Source organism: Equus quagga, chromosome 9 (genome assembly GCF_021613505.1).
Source record: "Equus quagga isolate Etosha38 chromosome 9, UCLA_HA_Equagga_1.0, whole genome shotgun sequence".
Lineage (NCBI taxonomy): Eukaryota > Metazoa > Chordata > Mammalia > Perissodactyla > Equidae > Equus > Equus quagga.
This window is the reverse complement of record NC_060275.1, coordinates 105,265,803-105,282,116: the sequence shown is the minus strand read 5'-3', so window position 1 is coordinate 105,282,116 and position 16,314 is coordinate 105,265,803. Positions and strand designations below refer to the sequence as shown.

General features: G+C 34.3%; 1 protein-coding gene across 1 annotated transcript in view; it reads right to left on the bottom strand.

Moving 5' to 3' along the window:
• Positions 1-16,314, bottom strand: part of CDH18 (cadherin 18) — a 304,050-nt gene that overhangs the window by 54,392 nt on the left and 233,344 nt on the right. Inside the window, exon 7 of the mRNA XM_046672142.1 lies at positions 15,854-15,990. Coding sequence (XP_046528098.1) covers positions 15,854-15,990 — 137 coding nt within the window. The remainder of the gene's footprint in view (positions 1-15,853; positions 15,991-16,314) is intronic.

Sequence of the window (16,314 nt, the reverse complement as noted above, 5' to 3'; positions counted from 1 at the left end):
AAGACAAAGACCAGATGATTTCACTCATATGTGGAATATGAAAAAACACATGGACAAAGAAAACAGTTCAGTGGTTACCAGGGGAAGGGGGGTGAGGGGTGGGCACAGGGGGTGAAGGAGAGCACTTACATGGTGACCGTCAAGAAATAATGTACAACTGAAATCTCACAGTGATGTAGACTATTATGAACTCAATAAAAAACCTAAAGCCCCCCAAAAACACAAGCACAGCATCATCTGTGAAGCTCAAAACTGATTTATTCCAAGTGAAGAAATAATAGGAAGATATATTCAAAACAGGTTAAATATAACAAAAATTTTGACTTTCTATGAAATTCTCTGAGATTTTATAATTATCTCATTTTTCTCCTAAATTGCAGCTTATTTTTAGCAAATCATTTTCATCATGTCTTAGGAAAACTTTCAACTCATGCTACACATATCCTGATTCCATTATGTACATTCTTTTGTGTAATATTTAAATAAATTACATAACTACAATGATAAGTTTAACAGGCTTTGAAGTTTAATTCAGGAAAGAAACTTCGTATTTTGGCCAGGAAATAGCAACTCATACCAGACTAGCCTGCATGTCTGACTAGCATGAATGACTATAAAACTGAACAAAATATATGAAGCTACTGTCCTCAGACCTGAAAGGCAGACAGTGAAAAACCATGCTCCCTGAGCAAAGAGACACACAAGCTGAGCCTAGGATTGCCTCCTGCTTTGATAACATATTCATCACGACCAAGTGAGATATATCTCTGGAAAGAAAGGCTGGTTGTTTAACATTTAAAAATCAATAAGCATAATTCACTACACACACATATAATTATTTCAATAGACAGAAAAAATCAACAAAACATAATACATATTTTTTGTTTAAAAAGGAAAAAACACACTCAGCAAACTAAGAGTACAAGGGACTTCCCTAACCTGGATAAATGCATGCACCAAAAATCTACAAGTGTCATCATTCTTATCATTGAAAGATTGAGTGCCTTAACCTAAGCACCAAAAAAAAAGGCTGGGATGCATGCTCTTAGCACTTCTCTTAATCATCGTACTGAAGGTTATAGTCAGTGTAATTAGACAGAAGAAGAAATAAAAGTCATATCGATTGTAAAGTAAGAAACAAATCTATATTTCTTCACAGAGCGTGTGATGATCCATTTAGAAAAACCAAATAATCTACAAAAAGCTGTTAGAACTAATGAGTCAGCAATATCACAGGATACAAGTTTATATTAGCATTTCTTTCTATAACAAGAAAATAAATATTTAAATATTGAATTTATATAACATGAAAAACATGTAGCCAAATAAAATATGTTCAATATTTGCTGAAACCTATAAATATTACTAAGAGAAATTTAAAATATCTAGATAACTATAAATATAGTCACGGAGAGTCAAATGCTCATGCTTTCTAGAGAAAGTCTCACTAATTATTAGCATACAGTTGATTGTGGGCACCACCTAAGTAAGTTTTACATGAAATAAATCAGTTAAGAGAGTGAGTTTACTGAATGTATTTTAATGGTGCTTCAATAGTAAAATCATTTTCTAGATGTCTACATTTATAAAAAATCTCCAAAATGCATCCATATTCATATGCAAAATATTAGAACATCTTTTCTGTAGACTTTCTTTAAATTTTTACAATTTGCAGTAACATAAGAGCTGAAGCTTTAGGACAGTTAATGTAATCTTGGAACTGAATACAAACATGTTTTAAAGTGGAATTTTTCTGCATAAAATGAAATGTATTGGTTAAGAGAGCTGTAACTCAAATATTTAGCGTACATACTAATTTCTGGGTCAATAATTGATTGCAGTTATATATTTATTAAAAACACATGTTAAACCTTCTCTCTTTGAAAAACATTTGAGAACACTTCTAAGAATATATCAAATGCTCTTGGTATGTGCACCCAGGTATATATGTAGAGAAGTTTTTCTCATTTGCAATAGGAAGTACGAACAAATCATGTCATATCAGCAATATTAATCATACATGAAGCTACTAAAAACTGAAAACAACCCAAAGCTATTGGAAGTTGTATGCATGAGTTAAAATAGATTTATTTTCTCATCATAGTGAAAACGAATAAACTTCAGCTGTAGTTCTCCAGGTGGATGAATCTTAAAAACACAGCAATGAGAAAAAAATTCACAAAAAGTGCATATTATATTAACCTATTTATATATATAATGCCCATGAGCCAATAAATATAAAGATGTAATTACATATATAAATATTGATATATAAATGGCCTAACTGTATTTGATAAAACTATAAAGAAAAGAATGGAACAAATAATACAAAATTCAGTATTGCTGAGCTCTGGGACAGCGAGGCATGTGTAAAGCTTATTCTTGGAAGTGGGTGGCTCTTAAATTGGCCTTCATTTGTAATTTAAACTGACCATATACTTAAGATATCAATACATTTAATATATATTGTAATGTCAATTGAAATATATTTGGTCCAATTATTTAAATTTATCATATATTAATGAGGATCAATGTGTGTACATATGTACATACACAGCTACACCATATGTGTATATACATCTTCATTCATAACTTCAAATTATATTCTGATTACCAACTAAGCATAATTTTCATAGTTTTACTTAACAATGTCTTTCTTTATGGTTGTATAATTTGTATTTTTATAAAACTTTCTCTAAGCCAAAGTCATAGTGATGTTATCCTACATTTTATTTAAAGTTCAATGTTTATTTTTTATATACTGGGATTACTTATTTTGTATGGTTGTGAGGTAAATAAATAAATTTGCTTCCATTTGGATGGCCAGATGGCATCACTCCGTCTTCACCTGTTTGTTGAAATGTTCATCCATTCTCCCCTTTAACCTGCAAACAACTCCGCCCTGTAGTAATTTGGTTATATGGTTCTCAAAGAATGTAGCTTGCAACAACATAATTTTTCTTTTCAAAATTGCTATGCGGTTTACTATGTCATCAATGTTAACATATTTTTCTTCGTATGCTTGAAAATGATATATATTCTTTAAATTTATTGCAATATATATATATATAGCAAGTATCAAATGCTTTTATTTTATTCTTTGAAACACTTTATCATTACTAACTCTTTTGTCTGCTTAATAAAATATTTCTGAGAGAAGTTTGTTAACGGTTTCCTCCAGGATTATGTTTGTGTTTATTTTGAAGACATTTTATTAGGTGTATATAAGTTTTTAATGGCCACATCACTCTGGTGACATATATGCATGTCAATATGGAGTGACCCTCTTATCATCATGATAGCTTTTTGTTTTAAAACATATTTTGTCTAATACTAACAGATCTGCCAGATTTCTTTTGGTTAATATTATATATTTTTATTGTATTCTTTTATTTTAAAACTTTCTATATCTTTATATCTCATATGTGCCTATTACAAGCAACACAAAGATCTTTTTTTTCTTTCTTATTTCACTTCGCTATGGTACTGTTGTCTTAACAGGAGAGTTTATTCTATTTACTTCACTTTGGTTATTAATATATACTTTTACCACTTTACTTTGTACTTCAAATTTGTCCTAATTTTTCTGTTTTTATCCTTTCTAATATTACTTTCCAGTATATTGTTTAAGGTTTCATTCTTATTACATTTTTCCTCTAATTTTAAATCTGCATATTAAATTTCCTTTATTTTTTTAACCCAGAAATCTTAACATGCTTGTAATACCTCTGGAAAATCTGAGAACAATCAACATTTTTACTCTCTTCCTGAGCATTATAATAATGTTTAAAAATTTTTTTTTATAATTTATGTTTTTTGAGGAAGATTAACCCTGAGATAACATCTGCCACCAATCCTCCTCTTTTTGCTGAACATGACTGGCCCTGAGCTAACATTCATGCCCATTTTCCTCTGTTTTATGTGGGATGCCTGCCACAGCATGGCTCAACAAGTTGTGCGTAGGTCCTCAGTAGGGATCTGGACTGGCAAACCCTGGGCCACTGAAGCAGAATGTGTGAACTTAACCGCTGTGCCACTGGTCCTGCCCCTATACTAACTTTTAAATACTTTAATTCCAATCAAGTCTTTCACAACTTTATGTCTCTAAGTTATGGTGATGATAATGATGATGATGATGATAGTGATGCTTGTGTTTTGTTAATCTGTCAAATTTGACATTTTGTTATGTCATTACAGAGAAAGGTTTCCTCATGTGTACCATTTTCTTTGTCATCATTTCTTAGTGAATCTTAGACTTTCTTTTTGAGATAATTTTCTTTCTTTCTAATGAATTTTTTAATAACAATGTAAACTTTCTCAATTTTGGTTGTTTGAAAATACTTCTTTTTTACATTTGTGACAGAGTTATTAAGAGTTATTAAGTTATTAAGGTGATCTGAAATGATATGTAAGCGCAGTGTACACAATTTCACATCTTCATCCCTCAACCCAGAACTGAAATGAAAACAGAAGCTATGCTTTATCTTTACTGTTTTTTGGCAGAATGGGTGTGTGTGTGTGCATGCATGTGTGTGTATGTGTGTGTATCTTGGTTCACCTATTATGAATGTCATGCTTTGGAACCTTAATTTATTTGGGAGTGTTTTATCTTACTTAAAAGACAGCTACATGGCATTATTTATGATTTAAAAGGAACAATCTTGCAGATTTCTGGATAATAGATTAAAGGAGGCTGGGGTTAAGTCCAAAAGACAATTTAGGAAGCTATTTCAATACTCTAGGTGGGGGTGATGGTTGTTTGAACAGGGTGGGAGTGATGAAAATGGTACAAACTCGTTGACTTATAGGTATTTTTTAAAGTACAGCTGACAGAAGTTTCTGATGAATTGAAAGTGGAGCGTGAGAGAAAAAGAGCAGCCAGATACGACTCTGTGTGATTTACATAAGCAATCTGAAGACTATCCCATCATTATTGAGATGGATAAGACCTTTGGAGGAGCAGATTTACAGAGAAATTGGATTTTGAGGAAAAGATTTACTTGGATCTTGTTGAGTTTGAGACCTCTGAGAGGAGATACTAGGGTGGCTAATATGGAATTCAGGGAGAAAGTACCCAAGCTGTTGCAGATTTAAATTTGAGAGTTATCATTAATGTAGATGTTATAGAAATCCATTAGACTGAATGAGAGTACGTGAGCAATAACTCCAGATAGGTGCAAGGTCTGAAAATCAGGATGCCCCACAATTGAATGAATGGAGAGATAGGGAGGAACTAAACGGCACACAGAGATAGAAGAACCAGTGAAGGATGAAGAGAGTTAAGAGAATGCTGTATCCTTAAGCCAAAGAAACAATCTGCTTCTTGAAGGAGTTGTCAATTCTGCCAAATGCTGCTGCTTTGTTGAGTAAATGGAGGAATGAGAATTATACTTTAGACTTTGCGATATGTAGGACAAGAGTAATTTTGGTGAAGTTGTAAGGACAAGAGTCTTTTTAGAGCGGATTTTAAAAAACACGAAAATAGCACAGACTGTGAATATAGATGACTTTTTCAAGTTTTTCAGTAAAAGGAATGGAATAATAGAGTTGTATCTGAAGGGAACCACTAGATTGAGGTAGGTTTTCAGTTTTTGTTTTCTTGAGTTAATTTTATTTCCAGATAATAAATAAAGCCTATTTTTGAAGATAGGAAAATTATATATCAGAGAGGGAAAAATGAAAATGCAGGAAAGAGCAAAACTAATTGGCAGGCAGTGTCTCAAAGTGAATCAGAAAGGACAGGATTTAGGGTGACTTAGAGGGGTGGCCATAAATATGGCATGGGGAGTTCATTCACAGTAACCTGAAGGAAGCCAGATTTATGTGGGAATAACACTCTTAGTACTAGTTAGGTTGGTAGATATGAAGGCAAGAATCTGTGGAAATCTTTTACTGATTGTTCTTATGTTGTAACATCAGAAAAGCAAGACTATGCGATGCATGCAAGGAAATTGGAAGAGGCATTGAAATTTGAGGAGAGAGGAAAATTATAAAATAAATACCTAACAGCAGTGTATATTAATTATTTCAGTTATTCGAGTTCCTTTGGAATAAACAAATTTGTTCTAATTCTTCTAGAATTTGATACTGAGATTATGATAGTGCCATTAGTAAACTCTTAAGTGCATTGACATATCATGTAAATGATGACAAAAGTTAGAATGTAGTAAATATTGTAAGCGCCTCACCAAACTCCTCACCATGTGTAGAACCCAAGAGATTGGAATTGACTGCAAGTGAAAATGAAAATAAGGGCCTTGATGGTCTTGAGCCAATGTGGATAACCCCATACCTTTTGCCATAGTAATTAGTGCAATCAAGGGCACATTTCATGTATTAAATACAATTTTTAAAGACAGTGAATGGAGATTAGTTCAAAAAGACCTAATTGGAGCAACATTTTGAATGGTTATCCAAAGTGACAATTTATCTTACCCTGGCTATAAAAGAGGATGAAAGTACCCTCAATTTATGGTGGCATTCATCCTGTTAATATACTACAAGTTATTATAGTACTTTTTGCTTGTTACTGTAATATAGCAATACTAAAGCAAAAGAAGAGATAAAAAGGAATGCAGACAAGGAAAAATCACAGAGAAATGGAGACAGAGATCTGATCAGAGTAAGCCTGAAGCCTAATTATCTGAACTTTATACGTACATGGGCCAATAAATTTATTTTAAATCTTAGAGGAGACTGAATTATTTTTGGATATTTTGTAGCAATCTGTTACACGGCAACAGGTAACTAACACACTGATATACAAATGTATAAACAAATACTTCATAAAAGCATTTTATTTATTACTTTTGAACATTGGTTAAAGCAACACCAATTTCTTTGTGTGCTATTCCCTTTGTGTGCTAAGAAAAAAGTGCCAATTAGGATCCTTTTGTGTGCCAAGGGAAATTGCTAATATGAACACATTCTTGAAAGGCAAATTTCATCTATCAAAATAAGCACACTGACAATAGCAAAATAATGCGTAGAAGCTAAAGCTTCCATTACTCTTCAGTAATGGAATTTTGCACTGTTAGGTGCAGCTGCTAACAAAAATTAACTTCACACTAAAAGGCAACAAGGAATGAGTTCATAAAATCTAAATTTAATTTCCATCACCTGAAGTTAACAATTGGGTTAAATTAGAAATTTATGAAGCCTAATCTTTGAGTATGTTTGCATGAGAATTGAGGAAAAAAACAAGAAAGATTCAATGAATAAAGAACATGTCAACATTGGTTTCTGAACTGAGTTATGTATATAATCCGTTTAGAGAAACAGTGAAACAGATCTGAAGCAAATACGATATCAATGCTCACAGCAGTGTTGTTTAATTTATGAACTCTGGTGACAGCAGAACCTTTTGGACTCATCAAAAGTTTGAAGTGACAAATAAAAACGGCAAGCAATAGGATATATTGGAGAATATGAGGAAGCCATTTGGTATAAACCTAATTCGGCCTGACCTTGTCTTTCCAAAAGGGCCTGACCCAGGCTGTTGAGCATGAATTGTATATCTGCTTTAGATATTCCCTATGGCAAGAACAAATGCCCTTGAGATAAAAGTGCAACCTCCCTCCCCCTCCCAACGTTGTTGTCTCCTTAAGGATTAAGCATCTTTCCTTAGGCTAGAAACTGATTGCTGTGCTCACCTGTGACCACCCAGCTCCAGACAATAGACTTGCCTCCTGCTACACCCACCAAGATCGCAGACCCACTACCTGCTGTGTCCATCAAGTGCTGTGCCAACAGGGCAATCTTGTGACTACTGTGGGAGGGACATTTCAATCATATGTGAAACACCCTGTTTGGGGGTATATAACCACTCTGTGCACCCCACTTCTTCAGTGCACTTTCTTCCTTTGGGAAGAAAGGCCTCGGGCCATGGTCCTCAGATTTCAGCTCAGAATAAACTCACCCAAATTTTCATTTATAGATTGGTTATGGATTATTTTCATCAACAGAAGAAAGTAGCTTCTCCTCAATTTTGACTCCCTTGGAAATTCAACTGTTATGCAAGCAATGAATGAATGATAGAGTCCCATTTTGGTGTTTTAATCAGGTGGAATAAGTTCTCACATTTAGTACACAGAACAAGGAGAAATAGGATACTTTAGGTAAAATGGGAAATACAGAGTTTAGCAATCATTGAACTGTATAGTAATAAATTTGTTGGGCAGTTAAGGTAGGTAGAGAAATGAGGGGCAAAGAATATTCATGTGTTTAACAAAATTTCATTAAATAAGTTCTATGTGTCAGGAAATTTACTAAGTATTATGGAATACTATGATAAACAAATTTAAAATAAACCTGATTCCTAGACTTGAGTATTCATAATCGAGTAGAGCTAAAAAATATTACAATAAAATGTGATATGTGCTCTATTTAAGGCTAGTAAGTGATATTGCTAGATTTGAGACATGCATACAGGTAAAGCACAGAAGGGAAGGAGATATAAAATTTGCCTGAGAAGCTGAGGAAGATTTCACAGATGTTGTGACATTTGAAATAGTTCTTGAAAGCAAATAGGTGTTTATAAAGTAGAACAAAATGAGAAGAGGGCATTGAGAGATGAAAGGATTACAAAATTTTTGAAAGAACACAGCATGTTTGAATATTTGTAACTAAAAGCTTGATAATCACTTTTCAGAGGATTAAGCTGAGAACAGAGAGAGTCAAGTCTTATAAAGGAAAACCACATACTGTCTGATGTGGAGTTTATTTCTTAGGCATTCAGGACGTGTGTGTGTCTGTGCGTGTGTGCATGCCCATGGGATTAATATTAAATAGAGCTATGGCATACATCAAATTGCGATTGAAAATAATATTTCTTAAACTTAATTTACATTAGCATTGCATAGGTCAGAGGTTCTCAAATTTGAGCATGCATGAAAATCACCCAGAGGGCCTGATACCCAGGATACTGGCCACAACCAGTTTCTAATTCATGGTGTACCCAGATATTTAGTCAAACATTATTCTGTGTGTTTCCCTGAGGGTGTTTTTCGATAAGATTAACATTTAAGTTGGTGGACTGAGTAAAGCAGATTGTTCTCTATCTTGTGAGGGGCCTCATCCAATCATGTGAAGACTGAATAGAACAAAAGCCTGATCCTCCCTCAAATGAGGGAGAATTCTCTTGCCTGATGGCCTTTAATCTGGGATACAGGCTCTCCCTGATTCTGACCTTTAGACTTGACCTGGGGCATTGGCTCTGAGGATTTTGAACTTCCCAGCCTCCATAGTTGCCTGAACCAATTCCTTATAATAAATCTCTTTTTTGGTTCTGAAGCCTATTGTTTCTGAGTCCTACAGTTCCTCTGCAGAACCCTGATTAAAACAGATATAGTTGGAAACAATGCATGCTAACCTTCACTCATCTATCACCTCAAGACTGAACCCATGCATTATCCTCTCTATGAAACCTTCATTGATCCTCTTAGAGAGATTAAACTACCATGGTTTCATGTTTTTCTAGCCCCTAAAATCCTTATTGTCACCTTAATTATCCATAATTCAATCATCTGCTTACCTTGTTTTCTGCTTTAGACTAAAATTCCTCAAAGGCAAAATAATGTCCTCAATATCCTTAGTACCTAAAATACGACATTGCTTAGAACATATTGTTTATTAATACATCCTGAGTGAGTTAATTAATGTATACTTTAGGATGGAAATGATAAAGTACATCCTATCAAAGAAGTCGAATGGTAGCTAAGAAAGTAGAAAATTCTTAGAGGAAAGAGAATGATTAATATAGTCAAATATCACCAAAAAAACTCAGACAGGGATAAGAAATGAAAGGTACTCATCAGATTTAGCTATTAGGAGGTGATGACCATAATGTCAGTTTCTGAAAAGCAGGGGGACTAAAAAGTTACCTTATCTTGAGCTGAATCATTAATAAGGAAATGGAAGGAGATGGGTGCTATTTACCGGAGAAAAATATATTAAGATCTATTTATTGAGTGCCTACTAGTGGCACTATTTTACTAGGGAGTCATATACAAGGAAAAGTAAGCCGTATCATACAAGTTTGGAAGAATATTTATTATCCAGTAAAAAGAATAACCCCCTCAAATTTTTACAGGTATTTTAGGGTCATGGTAAGCAGAATTCTAAAGATGGCAGCACACGATTCCCATGCATTAGTTATTCAACCAAACACTAACATAGGAACTATCGTTAAAGGATTTTGCAGATGTAATTAAAGTCTCAAGTCAGTTGATCTTCAAATACAGTGTTTATCTGGATGGGCCTGACCCAATCAGGTAGACACCACTGAAAGCACAGACTTTCTCCAGCTGGTGGCAGAAGAAGAAGTATTCAAAGCATGAGAAGGATATAATACCCCGTCGCCTTTCTAAAGAAGGTGAGTGCCACGTGAGAAGGGATACAGGCAGCCCCTAGGAGAGAAGTGTCCCAGCTAACAATGTGGGGAAAATGGAGACTTTGCATCTGCATCCTCAAGGAAGTGGACTGCTGAAGAGAAGAATGAACGCTGAATCAGATTCTTCCTGAGACTCTCCAGACAGGACCCTAGCCCAGCTGACCTATGACTTCAGTCTTGTCAAACCTTAACCAGGGAACCCAGCTGAACCCACTTGGACTTTTGACCTACAGAAATCGTGTGGTTATTTCTTATACAACAATGGAACAATGACGGAAATTACCAAATAGCTAAATTAGGGATTATGTAGAGACAAGGTATTGTTACCTGTAACAGAAATATTCCACAGGTATTTATTTAGAAAGTATGCTTCCCCTAGAACTATGATATGTGATGAGAGTACAACACTTTCTGTTTCCTTGATTGTAGATATTTATTGAATTTATCTAATTCTTCATGTATTCTTTAGAATCATGAAAATAGTCTAATATCCCAGAATAAATTTAAAAAATAAACCTTAATCAGTTAAAACACCTGACTAATATTTAGGTTCAATGAATATCAGCTTCCCTGGGAGGCCATAATAGAATGAGCATAGATCTAGGAACCAAAATATTTAGATTGATATTTTGTATGAGTCTTAGTTTCCTTATCTATAAAATGAGAATAATACATCTGTTCTCTCTATTTCACAGGAATTTTTGTTTGGATGCCATGTCTGTAAAAGTACAGCATTCAAGTGCAAGACAGCTACTAGTTATGTTTAGCAGCAGCAGTAAAAGGCATCATGGACCAGACCTGTTTTCTGCCTTCACCAGATTACTGGGCAGCTAAATAGTCGCTTTGACCTAGAACTGTAGGACAAAAGAAGGCAGAGCCAAACACCATGTCCTTAAGAGCTACATTGCATTTGGGTCCTACCTGCCTGCTCAGAGGTCTCCCCACTATTTATATGACACTCTATACTCTCACAGTGGTCCTGAAGCATGAAGTCTGTTCACCTGGAAGAAGGGACATTGTGATTTTTTTGTTTTTGTTTTTTTGTGCACAGAGGTGCTTTGCTCTTATTCACTGTTAAATCATGGTGCATTGCTTCATCTGCTAAGAGGGGCACCTTTCTCTTACTTGAACAATACCCTCATAAGGCTAGAAAAGTACTTTAAACATTAACTTCCACATGTAATTCCACAGAACAGCCTCCTCAAACTTACATAAAGAAGATTGTAAAAATCTGATTTCAACTCTGCAAAAGACACTGTCAAAAGAATATCAAGACACAGTGTGAGAAAATATTTGCAAAATACATATCTGATAAAGGGCTGTTTCCGAAAGCATACAAAGAACTCTTAAAATGCATCTTTAAGAAAACAACCTGATTAAAATAATGGGCCAAGGACCTTAACAGATACCTCACCAAAGAAGACATACAGATGGCAAATAAACATGTGAAAAGATGCTCCAAATATATGTCATCTGGGAAATGCAAATAAAATGTTACTATATACCTATTAGAGTGGCCCAAATCTGGGGACACTGCAAAGGCCAAATGCTGATGAGGATGTGCAGCAATGGGAACTCTCATTCCTTGCTGGTGGGAATGCAGAACGGCACAGCCACTTTGGAAGATGCTTTGCCAGTTTCTTACATAACTAAATATACTCTTACCACATGATTCATTAACTGCACCTCTTGGTATTAACCTAAAGAAATTGAAAACTTCTGTCCATACAAAAATCTACACATGTGGTCCAGCCAAACAACAAAATATAACTGAGTGCTAAAAGGAAATGAGCTATCAAGCCATGGAAAGACTGGAGAATCCTTAAATGCTTATTACTAAGTGAAGAAGCCAGTCTGAAGAGTCTTCCTACTGTAAGATTCCAACTATACCACGTTCTGGAAAAGGCCAAACTGTGGAGCCAAGAAAAAGATCAGTGGTTACCATGGATTGGGGTGGGAAGAGATAAGTAAGCAGAGCTTACAGACTTTTAGTACAGTGAAAATACTCCATATGATATGATAATGATAAAAACATGTCATTATACATTTGTTCGAACTCATAGAACACCAGGAGTGAACCCTAAGTTAAACTACAGACTTTAGGTGATGATGATGTGTCAATGTAGGTTCATCAACTGAAGCAAAAGCATCACTCTGGTGGAGGCATGTTGATCGTGGAAGATGCTATACATGTTTAGGTGCAGGAGGTATTTGGGAAATCTCTACTTACATTCAGTTTTGCTGTGAATCTAAAACTGCTCTAAAAAATTTAGGCCTCTAAAAAAAAATCTGGTTTAAAAAAAGCATCAAGTACATTTCCAAAACAGAATATACTAAAAAGCACTTTGATAACTTAGCTGGTGTTGAGGTTTACAAACAATCGAATGCTTGTAAACAATTGTACATGGAAGAGCTCCCAACAATATTTAACAGGCACTTAGGCCAAGCAATCAGTGCATGAATGGGCACTTTTCTAAACACATATCTCCCAGTATGACTATAAAAACTGTTGCTCATTCTTTCTACATACCTGTTTATGATTAGGATTAAATTATATTTTAATAATCCTCATTGAGATGTCTCTAAGGCTTTTTTATTACCATCTATAAAATATAGGTAACACAATTTACTATACTGTTTTACTTAGTAGATATGTATTAACTCATTTGCCATATGAACTACTAGCAAATAGTAAAAGAAAAAAAAAGTACTTAAGAAGTACATATTTAAGATGTTACTTTAGTGAAAACGGGCATTTCCTTTGGTAATGATTGCAAATAATATAATTTTCATGGCAAACATGGACTCGTGTATTTATAAATTAGTTTCTACTTGATGCAAATATTATTTGGACTGAGGTGAGATTTGGGAGCAAAGTATGGTTTCCGATTGAAATACCTCTAGAGTTGAGCTGAAGTCATTTTAAAATAAATTTCTGTTCTTTTCTGACAAATGAAATTCTCTCAAGGGGTTCTTCTCTTCCATCTTCAATACACTGAGCCTGTTGCCCAGAAGAGCTACACAAGCTTCTCTGAATCTTTTCAATGTTGTCATCACTTCTTGGGTACATGAATCTATTCATTTTTTTGTTTTTTCAACTAATTTTCAATGAGCCCTTACCATTTGACAGGCATTTAATTGTCCTTAAGTGCCTAAGAATGCAATTCTACACTTAGTCTAGTTATTTTTAAAATGAAAATTACCCAGAAGGATCACGAATGAACCCACTCGTGTATTCTTTATAACACTCATTTAAAAGTAATAAGTGAATGCTTATTTTCAAAAAGAATATTACGTTGAAAAAATTGTTTAAATGGAAGTCACTTGAGCTAATTTTGCAGATGCAAAACCCTGAAAAATTCAGGTAGAACAGAAAAGACTAGAGTAGTCTATTGATTTGTAACAAAGGATGTTATAAAAGTGCATAAGCCACAAGGGGCTATCACCCCACACCCACTAGAATGATTAAAATAAAAAATATATATAATAATAAATTAAATATAAATAAATTAGAACCCTCACACACTGCTTTGGGGAAAGTAAAGTGTAGTCACTTTGGAAAACAGTCTGTCAGTTCATCAAATGATTAAATATAGAGTTTCCATATGACCCAGCAATCTCACTCCTAGTTATATACCCAAGAAATGAAAATATGTCTACACAAAAACTTCTGTATTAATGCTCATAGCAGTATTATTTATAGTAGGTGAAAAGTGGAAACAGCCCAAACGTCTATCAAGGGATGAATGGATAAATAAAACAAGGTATATCCATACAATGGGATACTTTTTAGCAATAAGAAGGAATGAAGTACTAATACATGCTTCAATGTGGTTAAACATTGAAGACATTATGCTAAATGAAATAAGCCAGTTACAAGAGACGACATATTGTATAATTCTGCAATACGAAATGCCAATAATAGGAAAATTTATTGCTAGAGACTGAATGTTTATATTTCCCCAAATTTCTGATGTTGAAACTTAACCACCAGTTGATGGTATTAGGAGGTAGGGTCTTGGGGAGGTTATTAGCTCATGAGAGTAGAGCGCTCATGAATGAAATTAGTGCCCTTATTAAAGGGATCCCAGAGAACTCCCTTGTCCTTCTACCATGTGAGGACATCCCTAGAAGACAGCCACCCATGAACCAGGAAGCAGGTCCTCAGCAACACCAAATCTGCCTGTCCTTGATCTTGGACTTCCTAGTCTCTAGAACTGTGAGAAATAAATGTTTTTGAAACACCTAGTTTATGGTACTTTGTTATAGTAGCTTGAACAAACTAAGATATCTATAGAAACAAAAACTAGATTAGTGGCTTCCTGGGTTTAGGGTACAAGGGATGGGGGGCTGGGGACCAAAAGATGATGACTAAAGGATGTAGAATTTCTTTTTGGAGTAATGTAAATGTTCTAAAATTGTTTGTGGTGATGGATGCATAACTCTGATTACACTAAAAGCCACTGAATTGTATACTCTAAAAAGGTGAATTTTATGGTATTTGAATTATATCTAGATGAAACTTAAAAAAACTTTAATGTTTTATCCCTAAGGGCAAAAGAGAGAGAGAGCAAAATTTCGTTTTACATAACACTATTTTCTAATGTGAAATATTTCTAATTAATAATATATTTATGTTTCTCTCATGAATACATTGAAACCTTTCCCAAATGTATGCATAATTTTTGCACATGATTCTAAACTTGGGATAACTGGTCCCTTAGGTTTATTCCCAATATGTAAAGAAAGACTTCATTGTCATGACAATAGATCTATTTTCTTAGAGTTCTATCTTAGTTTCATTTGAACACAGTCATGTATATCCTCTTGAATTCAGAGATAATTACTGATATTTATGCTTGTTTTTTCTGAACTCAGGTGTTTACCACAATGCAATATTCTGGATGGGGATGGAACAAGAGTCTTGCTCAGCTATATCTTATATACTACTCTTGAAGAAAGCTTAGACTTGCCTGCAGAAATTCCAACATTTATTCTTTTATTGTAAACTTTCTAAGTGTTAATTGAGGCTTGAGAAGGAGTATCACAATGACAAAATTATTTCCATACAATGATAGATTTTCATTTCTTTTTCTTCTAAACTACTGTACGTGAAATCTTCTCCTTCTAAGTCCTTGTTGGCTTAAGTAAGATATAAGCACATGACAGAGGAAGTCTCCCAATTACGAGGTCAACCAAATACTTTGACTCAGAGATGAGGATGAAGTGTTCTTTGATGCCAATTTTCCACCCCTATGGTGGGATTAAAGTAAAGAAAAAAGTATAAAAGCATTCACAGCATCTGGCAATGAGTTACTGTATCTAATACATTCTGTGCATTCTGCCAGATCCTGGGATCAAAAATAAAAATGGTGAGAGGGTTACTCTTGAGAAAATCTCAGTATGAGTTTTCCTGTACAAGTGGCATCTTTTTCTATGATACATTAAAGTTAGTGAGTTTACCTTTTTCTGAAGCAGCAACTGTGATGTTGTACCACGGAGTTTCCTCTCTATCAAGAACCTTTGTAGTCTTAATGATCCCAGTGTTGGCATCAATGTTGAAAAATCGGTCATCTTCAGCATTGTACTCAATGAAGTACCTACAGAAAAAAAACAGACAAATCATTTTATTTGATGTTGTAATAAAGAAAATAAAATGGAACAAACAGCAGTATTAAATCAAATATATTTAACTATTTAAATGCATATTTTTAATTTTTATATTTGGCTCTTAAGATTTGCCTGGCAACTTCATATTTGCACAGAACTGACATCAACTATTTTTACCTGTCAGTTAATGCTTAGCTCAATTACTAATTCAAACAATTTTTTTTAAAAAGCCCACTTACTAAAATTCCATGAATAGAACAGTGGATTGTATCTAGCAGAAACACAGTGATTAATAAGGGGGAGACAAAATATAG